General features: G+C 43.4%; 1 protein-coding gene across 1 annotated transcript in view; it reads left to right on the top strand.

Moving 5' to 3' along the window:
- The window catches only part of LOC126109641 (probable cytochrome P450 304a1), a 131,254-nt gene that overhangs the window by 765 nt on the left and 107,246 nt on the right, over positions 1–23,243 (top strand). The window contains exon 2 of the mRNA XM_049914687.1: positions 22,745–22,993. Coding sequence (XP_049770644.1) covers positions 22,745–22,993 — 249 coding nt within the window. The remainder of the gene's footprint in view (positions 1–22,744; positions 22,994–23,243) is intronic.

Raw genomic sequence — 23,243 nt, 5'->3', positions numbered from 1 at the left:
CACCAATTTAGTATTGAAGGGCAGCGTGGAGCGTAAAACTCGTAGGGGGAGACCAAGAGATGAATACACTAAGCAGATTCAGAAGGATGTAGGTTGCCGTTGGTACTGGGAGATGAAGAAGCTTGCACAGGATAGAGTAGCATGGAGAGCTGCATCAAACCAGTCTCAGGACTGAAGACCACAACAACAACAACAACAACAGATATGCACTCTCAATAAAGTTATCTTACACAAGGTACCTAATCTTGACTGTTGTGGCCAACTGCTGTCGAAACTGATATCTAACAGACATTAAAGTACGATAAGATGTGTTGGAATGACACTGACGAAATTATGTACATTAACAATAGCCAGCTCTAAAGCTCTCAAACACTGAAGAAGAACTCAAAGTAATTTCGTGTGTGCTATAAGCAAGCAGTCATAAGAGTTCACAAGCAAAAATTCACCCATTACACAGGCAAATATAAATGAAGAATGCCACAGTATAAATATCTGACTGCTCGCATTACGCATTTCTACATTATCCCACTCTTATATTCTTTTAGTCTTAATGAGGTAATCAGAAACAAACCAAGACATCGACTTTGCCTTGTTTATGCACAACATTGACTTTAGACAATAGAGATAATGGACAGCATCCTTGGCGATACTACCAATTAATATTTCCCAACAGAATTTCTTACACTACGCGAGGTGACGGAAATTTGCGCTCAGTGCAGTTAACAAATATCAGATTTTTTGATATAGTGCAGATGAAAGTTCATGAAATAAAATAGACAGTGTGGATACCATTTTTCTTTTTCTTTCTTACTGATGATTTTTCAACTCGCATATTCAATGAACATATTTCTAATTCTTTACACGCCGGCCGTGGTGGCCAAGCGGTTAAAGGCGCTACAGTCTGGAACCGCGCGACCGCTACGGTCGCAGGTTCGAATCCTGCCTCGGGCATGGCTGTGTGTGATGTCCTTAGGTTAGTTAGGTTTAATTAGTTCTAAGTTCTAGGCGACTGATGACCTTAGAAGTTAAGTCGCATAGTGCTCAGAGCCATTTGAATTCTTTTCACAATGGTACCAGAAAAACTGTATTTCGTACTAACTACTGACTCTCTCCCTTGTTATGACTGGCATATCTGTGATACGAACAACTTTGACGTTGGAACATGCGGCACACCATGGGCGGAGCTTAGGATATGGATTGGTGTGGAGGGGGGTGATTGGGCGGGACTTGTGCACCGTCCGGGGCTGTCGCTAATGTTACGTCGTCGGTGTTGTCGTCATGTGAAAGTCCATGTGATGTGTGCGCTACAGGGACAATTCCCTTTTTGCCATAGCCAGGGTAAACTCTGCCATGATCACGCAAACGCAAGTTGTGTAAATAGAGATACTGAAACAAGTACAGTTCGTCCCTTTGTCCTGGACGCCCTTCTCTTTTAATGGAAGACTTCACAAATTTCCTTAGGCGCTCGGCATTGTACGTGTGCACACTGGGGTCTTCCGAAGACACGAACTCCTTGTTTCACGAATTCGTGGTCGAATCCTTCAGCTTTCAGAGTCTTGCAGGACTGAAATCCGTCTGTAATGTCTTTAGTACCAGGCAGCATGAAGTGCTTTATCAGACCCACTAATGTGACCTTGTCTCGGGACAATACTCTCACAACGAAACACTTCCAGGACTCTCTTTCTAATCCACCAAATACCCAAATATGATCTATTTCACTCTTTGAAGGTCGTCCTCTTTGGTTCCTCTTCCTTATAGCTATATGAGATTCTATTGTTGATAATTCTTCCGCGTTATATGGCCGTGGTCCATGGAATACTTCTATTCCTAACGTTTCGTCCAATACTACGTTGGACATCCTCAGAGGTTTGGCTGGTCCTGTTGAGTCCTGCCGACTGCCATCGGAAGAGCACACACACTGATAGATACTTACATAAGAACTCCAATCATCACCCACAACAAAAAAGAGGTGTAATCAAAAGTTTAGTGGACAGGGAAAAACGGATTTGTACGCCGGAACATCTGGATACGGAACTGAATAATCTGAAACAGGCCTTCGAAAAGAATGGGTACTCTAACAAAGAAATTAATAGAGTTTTAAGACCTAATTATAGCAGGCCAAAGGACAAGGATGGTACACAACAATGGAAGAACACGGTGTCTTTACCTTTCATTAGTAAGGTTACAGATCGAATCGGCAAAATTTTGCTGAAACGTAAAGTGAAACTGGTATTCAAACCTACCAGAAAAAAAAGGACAAGTACTTCGTTCTGTTAAAGATAGAAGGCCACCATTATCATCTAGTGGTGTGTATAAAATTCCGTGTACCTGTGGCAAGGTCTAAATTGTTACTACGAAAAGAAGTGTGAATACGAGGGTAAAGGAACATAAAAGTCTTTGCCGACTGGGTAAAATACACTCCTGGAAATGGAAAAAAGAACACATTGACACCGGTGTGTCAGACCCATACTTGCTCCGGACACTGCGAGAGGGCTGTACAAGCAATGATCACACGCACGGCACAGCGGACACACCAGGAACCGCGGTGTTGGCCGTCGAATGGCGCTAGCTGCGCAGCATTTGTGCACCGCCGCCGTCAGTGTCAGCCAGTTTGCCGTGGCATACGGAGCTCCATCGCAGTCTTTAACACTGGTAGCATGCCGCGACAGCGTGGACGTGAACCGTATGTGCAGTTGACGGACTTTGAGCGAGGGCGTATAGTGGGCATGCGGGAGGCCGGGTGGACGTACCGCCGAATTGCTCAACACGTGGGGCGTGAGGTCTCCACAGTACATCGATGTTGTCGCCAGTGGTCGGCGGAAGGTGCACGTGCCCGTCGACCTGGGACCGGACCGCAGCGACGCACGGATGCACGCCAAGACCGTAGGATCCTACGCAGTGCCGTAGGGGACCGCACCGCCACTTCCCAGCAAATTAGGGACACTGTTGCTCCTGGGGTATCGGCGAGGACCATTCGCAACCGTCTGCATGAAGCTGGGCTACGGTCCCGCACACCGTTAGGCCGTCTTCCGCTCACGCCCCAACATCGTGCAGCCCGCCTCCAGTGGTGTCGCGACAGGCGTGAATGGAGGGACGAATGGAGACGTGTCGTCTTCAGCGATGAGAGTCGCTTCTGCCTTGGTGCCAATGATGGTCGTATGCGTGTTTGGCGCCGTGCAGGTGAGCGCCACAATCAGGACTGCATACGACCGAGGCACACAGGGCCAACACCCGGCATCATGGTGTGGGGAGCGATCTCCTACACTGGCCGTACACCACTGGTGATCGTCGAGGGGACACTGAATAGTGCACGGTACATCCAAACCGTCATCGAACCCATCGTTCTACCATTCCTAGACCGGCAAGGGAACTTGCTGTTCCAACAGGACAATGCACGTCCGCATGTATCCCGTGCTACCCAACGTGCTCTAGAAGGTGTAAGTCAACTACCCTGGCCAGCAAGATCTCCGGATCTGTCCCCCATTGAGCATGTTTGGGACTGGATGAAGCGTCGTCTCACGCGGTCTGCACGTCCAGCACGAACGCTGGTCCAACTGAGGCGCCAGGTGGAAATGGCATGGCAAGCCGTTCCACAGGACTACATCCAGCATCTCTACGATCGTCTCCATGGGAGAATAGCAGCCTGCATTGCTGCGAAAGGTGGATATACACTGTACTAGTGCCGACATTGTGCATGCTCTGTTGCCTGTGTCTATGTGCCTGTGGTTCTGTCAGTGTGATCATGTGATGTATCTGACCCCAGGAATGTGTCAATAAAGTTTCCCCTTCCTGGGACAATGAATTCACGGTGTTCTTATTTCAATTTCCAGGAGTGTAGATAAGTCGGCCGTTGCGGAACATGCACTTGACCATGTAGTTAAGTTTTCTGAAACTACAGTTTTAAATGTTACCACGAAATATTATCGACGACTGTATATGGAGGCTATTGAAATTTATAAACATGAAGATAATTTTAATAGAAAAGAAGAGGCCTTGAAATTAAGCGAGATATGGACAGTGGCGTTACAGAATCGATAAGTGATTTTTATCTATGACGGACTATTATCGATAGTTACATTTTATCTGTGACTAGTTTTCTCTCTGCTACTATGTGCAAGCTAGACCACGCCCACTTTCCTTGGTATTTAGGCCGCTCTCCGACGCCCTACTCGTCAGTCGGCAGCACTCAACAGGACCAGCCATACCTCTGAGGATGTCCAACGTAGTATTGGACGAAACGTTAGGAATAGAAGTATTCCATGGCCCACGGCCATGTAACCCGGAAGAATTATCAACATTAGTACCATCCGGTCGTGAAAGCCTGCACAGTATTATATGAGATTCGCCTACTTCCACAACTCTACTCACTCCACCAATTGATACACTGTCACTACCACATAACAGACTTCTCTGCAAAACCCGAAATAGTCACACACGGTATTTGCAGATAAATCAGTTTCCGATGTTGCTGCTTGCAACGCGTAGTCTCGAATCCAGCGAGATAAAAGAATTACGATGCTCTGGACATATTTGCGACAAAAAGTCAATTTTCTACGCTGCATAAGCATGGAATTAGATTTTTCCATGTAAGAGAATCCGCCGAAGATTAGATTAGTTTTTCGTTCTATAGATCCGTGCTGAGCAGATCCTCGTGGATGTGGAACATGTAAATTTTTTTTAAGCTGGAATAACAATACTAATAGTAAGAATATATACAATGCATCATTTGTTTCTATTAAAAAATTCGCCAATGGAGTAGAAGGAGTTGGCCACTAGTAAGTCTTTCAGGCTCCTTTTAAACTGATCTTTATTTGTAACTAAATTTTTTATGTTTGCTGGCAAATTATTGAAGATGAGTGTTCCTGAGTAGCGGATCCCTTTTTGAACTAAAGTACTTTTAAGTCCCTGTGCACATCATTTTTGTTCCTAGTATTTTGTGTATGAACTGAGCTGTTTGTTGAAAAAAGAGATATATTATTTAGGACAAATTTCATTAAGGAGTAAATATACTGAGAGGCAGTAGTTAGTATATCCAGTTCTTTGAAGAGGTTTCTACAGGACGTCCGTGAATTTACTCCACAAATAATACATATTACACGCTTTTCGACTCTGAAAACTTTTGTTTGACTTGAAGAGTTACCCCAAAATATTATGACATATGACATTATGGAATGAAAGTAGGCAAAGTATGCAAGCTTTTCATTTTTATGTCGCCTATGTCTGCTAACACTCGAATTGCAAATACAGATTTGTTAAGGCGTTTCTGCAGTTCTGTGGTGTGCTCCTCCCAACTGAATTTATTATCAAGTTGTAATCCCATGAATTTAAGACTGTCGACCTCTTCCATCTGCTCTTCTTCATACTTTATGCATATGTTGGGTGGAAACCTCTTACAGATTCTGAATTGCATATAGTGAGTCTTTTCGAAGTTTAATTTCAGTGAGTTGGCTTTAAACCATTTATTAATATCCATGAAAATATCATTAGCAGATCTTTCTAGAACTACACTCGACATACTATTTATTGCAATACTTGTGTCATCTGCAAACAAAACGAACTCTGCTTCTGGCAGTGTAACTGACGAGAGATCATTAATGTACACAAGAAAAAGCAATGGCCCTAAGATGGATCCTTGTGGGACACCACACGTAATTTCGTCCCATTCTGATGATGACTGATGACTTAATTCACTAGTCCCTTGCACTTTGTTTCCTGTTAGTGAGGTATGACTTGAACCATTTTGCAGAACTGCCCGTGACACCATAAAATTCTAATTTATTTAAAAGAAACTTCAGGAACACCAGACAGCACACTCACTATCGACTGAAATAGTCTGGGTTTCCTAAGCTCGGAGGAATGTAATTTAGAGCAACTAAAGGAACGAAGGAAAACGCATGAAAATGACGATCACAAATAATTGATCATAATGTCCGCAACGAGACGCGCATGATCGATTTACAATCGTACGTTCGATATGTGTTGTTTGGACCCTGCGACTTCGATAGGCAATCATTCTTGTAAATTACCGAATTTCCGCTAAATTTTACGGATTTTATACACTGTCAGAGGGTGAAATTTTGCATTTAGCGGTCAACGGATTTGTGGATTGATGTCTGCAACAATAGTTTTCTGTTTAATTCAGCCTTTCCATCTTTTTTTTTCCCCAACCATATCGACCAACCAGGATCATGTTAGGAACTTCAGTTCCTCTTCCTTTGTTGTTGTTTCCTATTTTCCCAGAGTTCCCTCATTTTCTCCCCATGAAGTCTCTTCCTTTCTTCTGTCCACGTTGTTCCCCATTTACCGGATGATCAAAAAGTCAGTATAAATTTGAAAACTGAATAAATCACGGTTTAATGTAGATAGAGAGGTACAAATTGACACATATGCTTGGAATGACATGGGGTTTTATCAGAACAAAAAAAAAGGTTCAAAAAAGTCCGACAGATAGCGCTTCATCTGATCAGAATAGCAATAATTAGCGCGACAAAGTAAGACAAAGCAAAGGTGATGTTCTTTACAGGAAATGCTCAATATGTCCACCATCATTCCTCAACAATAGCTGTAGTCTAGGAATAATGTTGTGAACAGCACTGTAAAGCACGTCCGGAGTTATGGTGAGGCATTGGCATCGGATGTTGTCTTTCAGCATCCCTAGAGATGTCGGTCGATCACGATACACTTGCGACTTCAGGTAACCCCAAAGCCAATAATCGCACGGACTGTCTGGGGACCTGGGAGGCCAAGCATGACGAAAGTGGCGGCTGAGCACACGATTATCACCAAACAACGCGCGCAAGAGATCTTTCACGCATCTAGCAATATGGGGTGGAGCGCCATCCTGCATAAACATCGTACGTTCCAGCAGGTGTTTATCAGCCAGGCTGGGGATGATGCGATTCTGTAACATATCGGCGTACCTCTCACCCATCACGGTAGCAGTTTTGCTGTCCAGCGCCATCTGTCGGACATTTTGTGAACTTTTTTTTTGTTCTAATAAATTCATTCCAAGCATGTGTGTCAATTTTTACTCTCTATCTACATTATTCCGTGGTTTATTAAGTTTTCAAATTTATACTGACTTTTTGATCACCAGGCATATTTCTTCTACTTTGAAAGCCTTCCAAATTTAGTAATTTATTTTTAAAACGGTTTCTGTCTGCTAATTCTGATTCTTTGATGTTGTTTCTTTCTAGATCTTTCCTTACTTCTGCAATCCATGCTATTGTCGATTTCTTCTTCCAGAAATATAGGAGTATTTGTTTCGTTAGTCTATTCCCATCCATTCGGCGTAAGTGTCCGAAAAAGGTTAATCTTCGTTTGGCCATTACTTCAGATTTTTTCTCTATGTTTCTGTAGATCTCCTCATTACTTCTTATTTTCCAACCATCTGCAGTTTTCATTGCACCCATTATTTTTCTAATAATCCTTCTTTCCAGTACCTCTAGTCTGTCCATCTTATAGTTCATCGTTAGGCGTTCAGATCCATATAAACATTCTGGTCGTACCACTGTGGTGTAGTGTTTAAGTTTTGTTTTTCTAGATATATATTTCTTGTTGTAAATATTTGTAGTCAAACCATATGCTCTTTCCATTTTGTTAATTCTTACAACTACTGCAGATTTTTCTAGTGCATTCTGTTGTATAGTCTCTCCCAAGATATTTAAATTTATTTACTATTTTACCTATTTGTATTTCTATGAATTTTGTCGCATTTTTTATATTTGTCATGAATATTGTTTTTTTCAGCTGAAATTTTGAGATCAGTTCTGTTTGCTGTTTTTTTCAGGTTTATCTGAATAACTGCTTGTGTCAGGTTTTCTGAAAGTACTGCAAAATCATCGTCAAAAGCCAAGCAGTTTACCTTAATTCCATTTGTTTTCCTTCCCAGAGTTTTTGGTTCAATTTTGTGATTTTTTAGCTCCTAATTTCAGATCTTCACAATTTTTGCTAGAACACAATTAAACAGTAAAGGTGATAAACCATCACCTTATCTAACACCAGTTTTTATTTCAAATGGCTGAGATGATTCTTCCATAAATTTGACTTTAGATATTGTATCTGTTAGTGTGTCACAAATTATATTTGCTAATTTTAACACCAAATTCTCTAATGACCTCATCTATTGTTCCTCTATACAATCAAATGCTTTCTTGAAATCAATAAATGCAACTGTTATTGGTTTGCTGGTCAGTGACTGTAGGAGGATACAAGATGACTTGGACAGGATTTGTGATTGGTGTAAAGAATGGCAGCTAACTCTAAAAATAGATAAATGTAAATTAATGCAGATGAATAGGAAAAAGAATCCTGTAATGTTAGAATACTCCATTAGTAGTGTAGCGCTTGACACAGTCACGTCGATTAAATATTTGGGCGTAACATTTCAGAGCGATATGAAGTGAGACAAGCATGTAATGGCAGTTGTGGGGAAGGCGGATGGTCGTCTTCGGTTCATTGGTAGAATTTTTGGAAGATGTGGTTCATCTGTAAAGGAGACCGCTTATAAAACACTAATACGACCTATTCTTGAGTACTGCTCGAGCATTTGGGATCGCTATCAGGTCGGATTGAGGGAGGACATAGAAACAATTCAGAGGCGGACTGCTAGATTTGTTACTGGTAGGTTGGATCATCACGCGAGTGTTACGGAAATGCTTCAGAAACTCGGCTGGGAGTCTCTAGAGGAAAGGAGGCGTTCTTTTCGTGAATCGCTACTGAGTAAATTTAGAGAACTAGCATTTGAGACTGACTGCAGTACTATTTTACTGCCGTCAACATACATTTCGCGGAAAGACCACAAGCATAAGATAAGAGAGATTAGGGCTCGTACAGAGGCATATAGGCAGCCATTTTTCCCTCGTTCTGTTTGGGAGTGGAACAGGGAGAGAAGATGCTAGTTGTGGTACGAGGTACCCTCCGCCACGCACCGTATGGTGGATTGCGGAGTATGTATGTAGATGTAGAATATTCTGTGGCGAATTATTGACTTTAAGGTAAAAATTTGTTCTGCACAGGATCTTCCCTTTCGAAAACCACCCTGATATTCTCCCAGTGTTTGTCTAAAGTATCTACCACTCTGTTCGGGAGAAATTTTGATAATATTTTGTATGCCACTGGCAAAAGTGACACTCCTCTGTAATTATTGACATTTTGTTTGTCTCCCTTTTTATGCTGCGGGTGGATTAATGCTTTTTCCATTCAACTGGAATCTTTTCAGTTCTCCGGATGTTCTCAAGAAGCAGTTGTATATCCTTTATGATTTTTGGTTCTGACCACTTCAATAATTCTGCTGTAATGGAGTCTTCACCAATTTTTGAGTTTTTTGATGGCTTCATGAATTTCTAACCTTGTTGGTGGGGAATCTTCCTCTAAATTTTGAGGTGTCACTGGAAATTGTAATTTATCTGTTGGAAATGGACAGTTTAACAGCTTTTCAAAAATTTTGGCATAAATTTCACAATTTTCTTTGTTATTTAATCCCACTTTGCCATTTTCATCTTTGAAAAAAAAATACTTGGTGCCTGATATCCTTTAAGTATGTGTTTAAGAGATTGGTAAAAATTTCTAGTATTATTTTTGGTGAAATTTTCTTCTATTTCAATAAGCTGAGAATTTTCAAAGTTTCTTTTGCTTCTCTGGATTATTTTTGATGTTTCTTTTCTTTGTTGTCTGAATTGTTCACTGTCTTCCTCTTGTTTCGAACAGCTCCATTTTCTCCATTTTTGAGCTCTTTGTATTAGTGCTTCTTCACACTATTCGTTCCACCATGTCTTGTTTTTATTCTTGGCCAATCCTAAAGTTTTCTCTGCTGATTGAGTTATTTGCATCTGGAGTTCACGCCCATCACCTTCTTTACTTGCATCAATTTCTTCTCTAAATTTTTCTATATTTTCTTTTGTAATATTAGCTGTAGTGGTGTTGCATCTGATCATTTTCTTGGTCGCTTTTTTGTTTTACATGGGAGAAATTTGATTGTAATCTTAGAGAGATAATGATCTGAGTCGAATTCCCCATTTCTGACTATTTTAACATTCATAATTTCCGTGATATACCTTTTAGATATACTAGGTTCTCCTAGGTTTGGATTTGGATGTCTCTAAGTTTTGATTTTTCTTGTTAGTTTCCGGAAATGTGTGGAGTTTCAGCTGGAACATTTGACACATATTCCATTATACAATTTGAAATTATATTTAGCGTGAAAAATTCTAAAGTGGCGACAATATGGCTCCAGCTAAGTCTTAATAATCAGATTTTGATATAGTGTTTCCCCTGCTTCAACACAAAGAGCAATCCTTTCCAGTCTTAGTTCTTTGGTTTTAGCATTGCAGTTATAAGTTACCGGGGACCGAAGTCGGTTTTAGTGCGTAGTGTTGAATTGTTAATGTTTATGGTGCAGTTAATCGCGTTGTTATCAGTGATTTTCTTTATTTTTTAATTAGTTGTCTCATCAAAATGTCGAAGCAGAAGGACAAAAAACGCAGCCACAAGTTTAGAAAAGAGTGGCTTAGCAACAAACAACTGAAAGACTGGCTTGTTCAGATTCCCGCCGATCCTTCTAGTGTGCGGTGTCGATTTTGCCAGTGCAATTTCAATTAGCGCCTTTGGATTTACTGAATCATTCAAAAAGCAAATTCCACAATAAGATCTGTGGTTCACCTCTGCAGCCTTTCAAAAGGTGTTTTATAGGTGCTGACCATGTCTCTCAGATGCTTTTGCGTAGAAGCAAGTGTAGTGGTATGATTAAAAACATTATTTACCCACATTTCAAGGCCAGTCTGAAAATGGACATAGGATGCGGATATTTCAGTGTACTTCTGGATGAATCTGCAGACATTAATGCCAGTAAATTGTTAGCTGAGTGTGTGATATACTTTTCTGAGGCCCAAGGTCGCATTGTTTCCACATTCTTGGGAATGGTAGAGTTAGAGGAAGGCAACACAGCCGCAGTAACCAATGATTTGAAATCTTAGTTTAATGAATACTGCTGGAACATTCATTTAATGCACGGTTTGGGTTCTGACAATGCAGCAGTAACTGTTGTGGTAGACATCAGTTATGGTGTGTATCAGAATTTGAAAAGAGAAGTTCCCCATCTTGTCTTAATTCCTAGTGTCTGCCATTCCATGCAGCTGGCGGTATCTTCTGCCCCAGCTGAAACTTTGCCTCGGAAATTGGAATTTTTGCTGTCAGAAACGTGTTCTTGGTTTTCCAAGTCTTCATCTCGTCAAATTGCTCATAGTAAGTTATTCAGTGCAATAAATGACGCAGCTAATCCATTGAGAATAGTACAGAAGTGCAATACACGTTGGATGTCAGTTTAAGAGGCTGTTTCTCGTGCTTTGTCTCAGTGGCTTGAACTAAATACCTACTTTGAGATGCTGTACTGCCAAAATCCTCCATAATATGTACAGAGATGACGTAAACAAAATTTATCTTACTTTTCTGAAGCCTTAATTGGAAGAATGTCAGCTGGTAAACAAGGAATTTCAGTCAAATTCTGCAGACCAATTACGGCTCCTAAGCTATGTTGTTTTGCTACTCAATGGGCTCGTAAGGAGAATTGTTGTGCCAGGGTATAGTGGCGATCTTTTAACAGCAGATGTTGGCAAATATAAGTCGCCAAGTATATACTTAGGTCACGAAGTCGAAGTCTTACTGCAGGATATGAATACTTCCAACAAAATTTCATATGATGCTGAGAATGCCATAAGGAAAAGATGTGAAAAATTGTTTCCCTTGCTTCTGATCTGCAACGCCGCTTGCCCAAAAAAGTAAAAGTGTTGCAAAAAGTATACTTAATTGCTGTAAGAGAATGCTTGAAAGTGATAAAAGAACCTATGGTATCGCTGGCTAAGGAAATGGGCTTATCGGACAGTACAGTAACAAAAACTGATTTTCGGTGCTCCAAGCTCACTACTGCCCAGTGGAAACAAGTCAACCATACTGCGGCGTTCTGGAATGAAATCAGGTCACACAGAGATGCCAGCAGTTTAAATTCTTTCCAAGAACTCTCAGATCTGGCTGTTACATTTTTGGTTTTACTACGGTCCAACGCAGAGGTGGAAAGGGCCTTTAGCCAACTAAATTTGATAAAAACAGCTCTCGAGAATAGACTAACTACTTTTATGATGAACGGCATAGTTACAATAAGAGCTGGTCTTAACCGTGTCGGTAAGTGCTGTCACGAATACGAGCTGTCGGAGAATGTTCTTCAAGAAATCGGCACCGTGACAGCATATGCCCCCTGGGATACCTTCTCTTGGTCCCAGTACTTACTTCACCAGACAACCTACTGCAGGGTGAGGAGGGAAATGAAGTACTGTGGCTTGAACTACATTAATGTGGTGAGTGGAATGTGAACTTAATAAACTTCCTTTGAGTAGTAGTAATAATAATAATAATATGCCATGACGATGACGAAAAAGTAAGTTATCAGTGCATTAAAATTTCGTTTTTAATGGTTCAAATGGCTCTGAGCAGTATGCGACTTAACTTCTGAGGTCATCAGTCGCCTAGAACGTAGAACTAATTAAACCTAACCAACCTAAGGACATCAGACACATCCATGCCCGAGGCAGGATTCGAACCTGCGACCGTAGCGGTCGCTCCGTTCCAGACTGTAGCGCCTAGAGCGGCACGGCCACTCCGGCCGGTTTTCGTTTTTAGGAGGGTAAACAACAATAATAAGCATTTAGCGAAATTATAACTTCAGTTTAGCAGAATACATTTTTCTGTGTTGGCAATGCTGCAAGGGACCCTCACACGTCACCAATATTGTCTGTCCGTCAATTTATTGACCGTCTGAGGGTGTGTATTGGCAGTACTAGAAATTATTACAGTAGAAGCACCATATTGCTGCTTATAATAAGCAGTCACTACTCACGACAGACTGTTTCGGCTTTATCGCCATTTTCAAGTTCGTGTAGACTGATGTGACGTCCATATTACGTCGTTAGTCGACTGTCTTATAACTGTCACTATTTTAATAAGATGGTAAATGCTGTCAGTATGTTGAAAATAAACATAGAACGTCGTAAGAATGGAAACGTCAAACTACTGTCACATCGGAATTAAGGTTATATTTTCAACATATTGACATCATTTACCATCTTATTAAAACAGTGACAGTTACAAGACTGTCTCCTAAAGACATGATATGAACGTCACATCAATCTAGACGTACTTGGAAATTTGTGGTAAGATCCTATGGGACCAAACTGCTGAGGTCATCCGTCCCTAGGCTTACACACAACTTGATCTAATCTGAACTAACTTACGCTGAGGACAACACACACACACACACACCCATGCCCGAGGGAGGACTCGAACCTCCGACGGGGTGAGCCGCGCGACACGTGGCAAGGTGCTAGCCCGCGCGGCTAGACGCACTTGAAAATGGCGATAAAGCCAGAACATCCTGTCGTGAGATAAAGATTGCTTATTATAAGCAGCTCTTTGGTGAATCTACTGTAATAACCATGTCCTTATCAGCCATATACACTAATGGCCATTAAAATTGCTACACCAAGAAGAAATGCAGATGATGAACGGGTATTCATTGGACAAATATATTATACGAGAACTGACATCTGATTACATTTTCACGCAATTTGGGAGCATAGAGAAATCAGTACCCAGAACAACCACCACTGGCCGTAATAACGGCCTTGATACGCCTAGGCACGGAGTCAAACAGAGCTTGGATAGCGTGTACAGGTACAGCTGCCCATGCAGCTTCAACACGATACCACAGTTCGTCAAGAGTAGTGACTGGCGTATTGTGACGAGCCAGTTGCTCGGCCACCATTGACCAGACGTTTTCAATTGGTGAGAGATCTGGAGAACGTGCTGGCCAGAGTAGCAGTCGAACATTTTCTGTATCCAGAAAGGTCCGTACAGGACCTGCAACATGCGGTCGTGCATTATCATGCTGAAATGTAGGGTTTCGCAGGGATCGAATGAAGGGTAGAGCCACGGGTCGTAACACATCTGAAATGTAACGACCACTGTTCAAAGTGCCGTCAGTGCGAACAAGAGATGACCGAGTCGTTTAAGCAATAGCACCCCATACCATCACGTCAGGTGATACGCCAGTATGGCGATGACGAATACACGCTTCCAATGTGCGTTCACCGCGATGTCGCCAAACACGGATGCGACCATCATGATGCTGTAAACAGAACCTGGATTCATCCGAAAAAATGACGTTTTGCCATTCGTGCACCCAGGTTCGTCGCTGAGTACACCATCGCTGGCGCTCCTGTCTGTGATGCAGCGTCAAGGGTAACCGCAGGCGTGGTCTCCGAGCTGATAGTCCATGCTGCTGCAAACGTCGTCGAACTGTTCGTGCAGATGTTTGTTGTCTTGCAAACGGCCCCATCTGTTGACTCAGGGATCGAGACGTGGCTGCACGATCCGTTACAGCCATGCGGATAAGATGCCTGTCATCTCGACTGCTAGTGATACGAGGCCGTTGGGATCCAGCACGGCGTACCGGATTACCCTCCTGAACCCACCGATTCCATATTATGCTAACAGTCATTGGATCTCGACCAACGCGAGCAGCAATGTCGCGATACGATAATCCGCAATCGCGATAGGCTACAATCCGACCTTTACCAAAGTCGGAAACGTGATGCTACGCATTTCTCCTCCTTACACGAGGCATCACAACAACGTTTCACCAGGCAACCCCGATCAACTGCTGTTTCTGCATGAGAAACCGGTTGGAAACTTTCCTCATGTCAGCACGTTGTAGGTGTCGCCACCGGCCCCAACCTTGTGTGAATGCTCTGAAAAGCTGATCATTTGCGTATCACAGCATCTTCTTCCTGTCGGTTAAATTTCGCGTCTGTAGCACGTCGTCTTCGTGGTGTAGCAATTGCAATGGCCAATAGTGTATTAAGCTGCTAGCACTAAAACAATGAAATTTTTAAAAGGTTACATAACTAGTTTCGACGCACTGACTCGTCATTTTCAAATGTAATCACAAACCTAGAAAACTTCATTAGTAATTGCAACCACACTTCTTTGAAATATTACGAAAAAAACACTAAAACCAGTGTGTTTTTCGTAATATTTGAAAGATGTGTGGTTGCAAATATTAATGCAGTTATCCAGGTTTGTCATTACAATTGAAAACGATCGTCATGTAATCACAAGCCTAGAAAACTGCATTAGTAAATGTAACCATACTTGTTTCAAATATTACGAAAAATACGCTAAAACCACAGCTTTTTTTAGGTTTGTGATTACATTTCAAAACTACGACTCATTGCGTCGAAACTAGTTAGGTAACCTTTTCAAAATTTAATTGTTTTAGTGACTGTGCCTGGACGGCTGGAATGTCAAATAAACTTTTTAAATGTAGGTTCTGGTGACGAAATCCTAAAATATTTAAACTGGCGGAGATTGAAGCCAACTGAAAAACTACATCGACGTCTGATGGCCCTCGGAATATTCTCGACATTGGCAGTAAATACTGAACGTGTGATTTCGAGTATTGACGATTTGACAGTATTCTTCATGCAGATTCAATTATTCAAGTAGTCATTTACCACAAAATAATTTTAATAACATGAAACTACACTCCTGGAAATTGAAATAAGAACACCGTGAATTCATTGTCCCAGGAAGGGGAAACTTTATTGACACATTCCTGGGGTCAGATACATCACATGATCACACTGACAGAACCACAGGCACATAGACACAGGCAACAGAGCATGCACAATGTCGGCACTAGTACAGTGTATATCCACCTTTCGCAGCAATGCAGGCTGCTATTCTCCCATGGAGACGATCGTAGAGATGCTGGATGTAGTCCTGTGGAACGGCTTGCCATGCCATTTCCACCTGGCGCCTCAGTTGGACCAGCGTTCGTGCTGGACGTGCAGACCGCGTGAGACGACGCTTCATCCAGTCCCAAACATGCTCAATGGGGGACAGATCCGGAGATCTTGCTGGCCAGGGTAGGTGACTTACACCTTCTAGAGCACGTTGGGTGGCACGGGATACATGCGGACGTGCATTGTCCTGTTGGAACAGCAAGTTCCCTTGCCGGTCTAGGAATGGTAGAACGATGGGTTCGATGACGGTTTGGATGTACCGTGCACTATTCAGTGTCCCCTCGACGATCACCAGTGGTGTACGGCCAGTGTAGGAGATCGCTCCCCACACCATGATGCCGGGTGTTGGCCCTGTGTGCCTCGGTCGTATGCAGTCCTGATTGTGGCGCTCACCTGCACGGCGCCAAACACGCATACGACCATCATTGGCACCAAGGCAGAAGCGACTCTCATCGCTGAAGACGACACGTCTCCATTCGTCCCTCCATTCACGCCTGTCGCGACACCACTGGAGGCGGGCTGCACGATGTTGGGGCGTGAGCGGAAGACGGCCTAACGGTGTGCGGGACAGTAGCCCAGCTTCATGGAGACGGTTGCGAATGGTCCTCGCCGATACCCCAGGAGCAACAGTGTCCCTAATTTGCTGGGAAGTGGCGGTGCGGTCCCCTACGGCACTGCGTAGGATCCTACGGTCTTGGCGTGCATCCGTGCGTCGCTGCGGTCCGGTCCCAGGTCGACGGGCACGTGCACCTTCCGCCGACCACTGGCGACAACATCGATGTACTGTGGAGACCTCACGTCCCACGTGTTGAGCAATTCGGCGGTACGTCCACCCGGCCTCCCGCATGCCCACTATACGCCCTCGCTCAAAGTCCGTCAGCTGCACATACGGTTCACGTCCACGCTGTCGCGGCATGCTACCAGTGTTAAAGACAGCGATGGAGCTCCGTATGCCACGGCAAACTGGCTGACACTGACGGCGGCGGTACACAAATGCTGCGCAGCTAGCGCCATTCGACGGCCAACACCGCGGTTCCTGGTGTGTCCGCTGTGCCGTGCGTGTGATCATTGCTTGTACAGCCCTCTCGCAGTGTCCGGAGCAAGTATGGTGGGTCTGACACACCGGTGTCAATGTGTTCTTTTTTCCATTTCCAGGAGTGTATATGGATTCAGGAACCTTTTCAAGTCTCAAATATGTACGTTGTATATGCAAACTGAATCGACGAATGAAAATTCGTACCAAAGCCAAGATTCCAACCTGGGTCTCTTTCTCACTAGACAGATGTGCTGAATACTACACCACAGTGGTTTTTGCACAAATTGGAATAAGAATTTGTAATAAGGAGGGACACGCGCTAGGGTAGTTCGTGCAGTTGTGCAAAGCCACTATACTAGGTGATGTAGTGGCCAGGAGGAACGAGATCGAATCCCGGCCTTGGTAAAAGTTCTTCGCTTCGGTCTGCTTATATACAAAATTTTAATACGCCTATGCAAGGACAATCTCTGTATATAAAAGGCAATGTCGTGGTTGGCTGACTGACTCTAAGGATAGAAACTTAACATGTGGAGAGGGTGTTGATCTTATACTGTAGGCATCTTGTAAGAAGGAATTCCTCGAAACTCCACTCCCAAGGGACTGAAACAGGAGATGAAGGGTTTTTCGAAATTATATCGGTTTAAGGCAATTTTGAAGCCAGAACTACGAAGATTGGTATTTCATTTCTGGGTCAGAAATAAAGTAAAAATTTTTTCAGAATTTTTGGCGGTTCAACCACTAAGGGTGTAAAGTAGTGAGTGAAAGTTCTTTTTTATTTTTATTTTTTAAAATCATTTTTAAAGTAGTATTTCAGTTGGTTTCAGTCTCCGCCAGTTTAAATATTTTAGGATTTCGTTACCACAACCAACATTTCAAAAGGTTGACACTCCAGTCGTCCAGGCACAGTCACTAAAACAATGAAATTTTTAAAAGGTTACCTAACTAGTTTCGACGCACTGAGTCGTAGTTTTGAAATGTAATCACAAACCTAAAAAAACTGTGGTTTTAGCGTATTTTTCGTAATATTTGAAACAAGTATGGTTGCAATTACTAATGCAATTGCCGGCCGTGGTGACCAAGCGGTTAAAGGCGCTACAGTCTGGAACCGCGCGGCCGCTACGGTCGCAGGTTCGAATCTTGCCTCGGGCATGGATGTGTGTGATGTCCTTAGGTTATTTAGGTTTAAGTAGTTCTAAGTTCTAGGGGACTGATGACCTTAGAAGTTAAGTCCCATAGTGCTCAGAGCCATTTTGAACTAATGCAATTTTCTAGGTTTGTGACTACATGACTATCATTTTCAATTGTAATCACAAACCTAGAAAATTGCATTAATATTTGCAACCACACTTCTTTAAAATATTACGAAAAATACACTGGTTTTAATGTTTTTTTCGTAATATTTGGAAGAAGTGTGCTTGCAATTACTATGCAGTTTTCTAGGTCTGTGATTATATTTGAAAATGATGAGTCAGTGCGTCGAAACTAGTTATGTAACATTTTAAAAATTTCATTGTTTTGGTGACTGTGGCTTGACGACCGTTTGTGGTGTCAAATAAACATTTTAAATTTCGTTCAATCACACTCCTTGCTGGCAGTTATGTCGAAATACAGAACCAACATTGTTATCCCAGTTTGGTGTGGGGGGGCAGCGCAACAGGTCATATGGATCGACTGAATTTTAGAATTTGTTAGTCGCTCTATGCAACTTGATTGATAAAAATAGCTCAACTTCTTTTCTGAATGACTACAGGTTCCTCACATACACAATGATTGATGAAATCACGCCAATGGCGCATCGGTACCACATCGAAACGTTGCGTCTTCCCTGCTTAGAAACGCTGAAAGATAAAACACGTGATAACAATGAATAATGAAATTAAACATGTGGACTAGAGGATGTATCATAGAACAGGATTTAAGTTTCTCAAAATAAGCCAGTATATTCTGAAATCAATAGAACTACAGCTCACAACGCTTACATAACGGGGGCTGAGAGCAATAAGACAAGTGCGCACACACTAACTTCCACAGCTTTTCTAAAAAATCTGAAGCACATTTTGACTGAAAGAAGGGATCGTTTGGTAGGACAAAATCAATTGGGTACTGGAGAGAAGTGCCGAAGAGGTGGTGAGGGATTCTAGAGGATGACCAAGAATTGATTAGAGTGAAAAGCTTCAAACAGATATAGGTTGAGTATTCAAAGTCTTCCAAGACTGTATGTGTGAATAAAATCTCAATTATCAAGCCGCGTCAGTTCGAATAAAATTTACCGTTGAGATGGACAAGGATGGCAAGCTACCGTTCTTGGATGTTTCAGTTGAGCGGAAGGCAGGAAGCTGGCATGGTCTCTAACATTCTGCGTGGTGTCTGTTTGTTCTAAGTCGTGTCTCCCTACCACTTTCGCGCAATGACGCTCTGAGCGTGTTTTTGTGGAATTGACTAGTTTGAACCTGGGACCTATTGCTGGTAAAGAGATGCCACACTACACATGACATGTAGAGTTCAGAAGAGTTCAGTGAGACTAGCGACGATATAATCAAATACTTAATGATTTCAGCGTCAACTCCACTGCACTCCCTGTAAAAGAATCTTAATACTAACTAAATTTAGTGGAAGGGGTTCAGCGCTCTCCTATTTTTAGTTAGCTGGTAAAATAACGTCGAAAAATCAGTTAAGTTTACCATTGGAATTTTTATTCTACTCACAAAACATTGTTTATAAATTGCACTATTGATAAAAGGAAATATTTTAATACAGCGTTCAACAAAAATGTGAACGAATATTCCCTGAATGGGTTTCCAATTTCTATAATGGATTGAAGGATGACCTATGCCATATCACATCTATAATCTAGGATTAAATTAAGTTTCATAAAAGAGAAAACTTTGAAAAATGGTCTACAGTGACCCTCTATTTTCTTTAATTACTTATTTAACTTGTCGTAAATTACAGTGGCTGATGTGGCTTCTCAATAATTATATAACAGAAAAATCATCGCATTTCAGATTTTAACTTCAAGTAGCAAATTAGATACCACGAAGTTTAATTGACGATCGACACCAGTATTATGCAAAAGGGGATGTAACAGATGAGAGTTCTGCAGTTCTGAGTGAAGCCTTATGCGCTCCTATGCGGCATCGCGTGCGTTCATTACCTTGTCGGTGTTTAGGCAGCGTCATGGGCGGCGGGCGGCGCAGCTCCACACACCTCGCCGTCTCGGTACCAACTCTCTCGAACTTCTCCTTACTACTGTTTACCGAAGTTGGTTTAAGAAAAAGGTATCTGGCTGTGTTTTCAACTGACCAATCAGCGTCTCAGTGTTAACCTTAAGCTCCGCCTACAAAAATTCTGTCTATCCAATGAGAAACGTTATACTTTTCGTGGTGGGGCAATGTTTTTAATGATTCCTACGTAACAGAGACCCGTATAGTCTCACACTAAAACTTGCAGCTGGTGTGGCCCTTTTAGTGTTATCGTAAGAGCTATACTGTTCTTCTGGAGGGCTCTATCTTTTATCATGGGCTGGAGGCTGCTCTTGGCTGTCGGTCGGCGACGTGGGTGTCCCTTATCGTAGGGCCTTCTAGTCTACACGGCTCTGCTCCCGGCTTCTGTTCTCGTTTCTCCCCTCGGAACTGCGTCTGTTTCACGGTGGGAAGGTATGACATGCATTTTGGCGTTCTTGTGTTAGTCTGTGTTATTCCATTTGCTCACTCGTTGATCATATTACTTTGGTTAATTTAATGTCACGATTTTTTCAGAGCTATGCGACATACTGCCGGATTTGCTATCATATCAGGGTTTTCATGGACGGTGTTGGATTTTCCTGACACCTTACAGGTCATTCAGAGTACAGGAACCAATGCACACTGATCGATACTTGATCGCCGATAGTTTTCACCACACTGTACAGAAAAAAAACAGTCGTGAAGACATTAATACAAAGATAAAAAGTTATTTTTGACCACTTACAGTGTGATTTGCAGCATTTGAGGCACGGGTTCAAAGAGAATGGGTATAGCAAAAGAGAGATTGGAAACGAAGAAAGACGCCTTGTGAATCGGCAGAAGAAGCGAAGCCAGCGACTTTCCTGCCATACTGTGGGGCAACAAATATCAAGTTAGGACGCATAATGCAGAGACATGGGCTGAGACGAGTGTTCCGGCCTGCCCCCAACATAGGAGACAAGCAGCGCCCTGTTACAGACGACATAGCTCTCCATGTGCCCACGGTCTATGGTGTCTCTTGCGCTGTATAGGTCAGACAATTCGCACAGTTTCAGGGTGTTGTACCTAGTACAAACGACATATTAAAGAAAGCGAGCTCGACAAGTCGGCCATAGCTGAGCATTGCCTGGAAAACAGACACAAAAGACAGTTTGAGAACACGAGAGTCTTGGTTCTTGTGCCAACATACTGGTGTTCCGTTGCAAAAGAGGCGGAAAAGATTAGAATGAACAGCAACAGTTTTAATAGAGACCGGAGGTACACGCTTAGTAGGGGAGCAGGCGTGCTTTGGACACTGAGCGAAAGCGAAGACGTAGGCTTGACGCTTGTAGTGATCCGGGAGCGTCAGTTTGAAACGTGGAGCCAGCCCCTCGCGCCACCTGACGTCACTCGGTCTGACGCTGCTGTGAGATGCCCAGTCACCTTCTGCGCATGCGCCGTTTCGGCCCTCACTGAGTGGTGCAAGAGGCGGCAATTGTGGCTATATAAGCGGAGAACTGTGCCAGTCCCAATTCTACAAACCCCATCAAATCCTGCAACACCGTGCGCTCCGTCTCGCCTATCGCATCCGCCTCCCCTCCCCCATGCTGATCCTCTACGACTTAATTCCTTTCCCACACCTCCTTCTTTTCCTTGAACAGATACGGATCCTTTACACCTCCTGCAAACTTGATCCCCCTCACCCGCTTGTCTCTCCCATCCTCTCCCACCCCCGTCTGCTGCCGCACCTGTACTCCCACATCCTACCTGCTCTCCATCTCTCCACACTCCGTACCCTTGCCCGAGGTGGCTTCCGCCAACTCCCCCTACCTGATGATGCCCTCATCCCCTCCATCTACCCCTCCTACAAACTTTGATCCTCCCCTTCCTCCCCCTGTGTTTTTCCTCCAAGGCACCCTCTTTCCCATCTCTCCCTCCCTCCTCTCTTCCTGCCCCCTCCCCAGGATTCCACACCCCCTACCCTCTCCCCTCCCCCTCCCTTCTTCTCTTCCACTGGCATCTACCCCCTCCCCCTCGCCCTCCTACGCTCACCTTTTCCCTCTGGCAGGCCCCTGGCTTTTTCATGTGAACGGTGCATCTTCTCGTGTCTTCACGTCAGTGCTTCAGTGTCTCTCTGTTCGTGCTCCTCCGTCCACGTGTGTAAACTCTGTCTTCTCCATTGTGTACAGTGATGAACGTTTCTTGTCCAAACAGTGCACCTTTGAACGGCTTCATTTATTTTTACTATGCCTGTCTCGCGTTTTTATCCGCCATGTTTGTTTGTTTTTCTGTCTTTATGTTTACTGAATGTATTTTCTGTGGCCGAAGAGATGCGTAGATAGGCTGCTGCCGGCCTACCTATATTGTAAAGGTATCAAAATAACAATGAAGAAAAAGAAACAGTCCTAGCTAGCAGTGGTTTTACTCCTGACAACGGTGGCGGAGATGGCCATCGGAAACGCGAGAATTCCGTTCGAATTTATGCGGCTTCAGAACTGTGAACATTTTATTCAGATGTAAGTTGAAGTAGTAAGGCAGAAATGAAGAGACTTGTACGGAATCGCCTTTTGTGGAGAGCTGCATCGAAACAGCCTCGGAACCGACAACTGCAACAACAACAACAAAGTTACAGTGGCCGCGCTACTGTGTTGCAGGTCCGCCTGCCCTTCCGATATGGGGCAGCTACCCCCTGCTGCTCCTGGAGAACTACAAGTTCCCCTACCGCGTGCTGGACGCCATGACGCGTCGCTACAAGTCCAAGGTGATCGGCTTCTACTTCGGCAGCTACCCGGCGGTGGCCGCCTGTGACCACCAGAGCGTCAAGGAGGTGCTCAGCAACCCGCACATGCAGGGCCGCGTGATCAACGTACTGGGCGACGTGAGGAACTACCACAAGGACCTTGGTACGTATTACACTTTCTTATAGACAACTGTATCATCTGCCAACTCATCTAAAGAGCTTCCGACCCTTTATGATTTATGGAGTGTCTTCCTGGCCACTGTACGAGGTGCATTCAAGTTCTAAGGCCTCCGACTTTTTTTCTAATTAACTCCTCACCCGAAATCGATGAAACTGGCGTTACTTGTCGACGTAATCGCCCTGCAGACGTACACATTTTTCACAACGCTGACGCCATGATTCCATGGCAGCGG

Source organism: Schistocerca cancellata, chromosome 12, assembly GCF_023864275.1.
Source record: "Schistocerca cancellata isolate TAMUIC-IGC-003103 chromosome 12, iqSchCanc2.1, whole genome shotgun sequence".
NCBI classification, from domain to species: domain Eukaryota; kingdom Metazoa; phylum Arthropoda; class Insecta; order Orthoptera; family Acrididae; genus Schistocerca; species Schistocerca cancellata.
The sequence above is the reverse complement of the archived record's forward strand: the minus strand, read 5'-3'. Positions and strand labels throughout refer to the sequence as shown.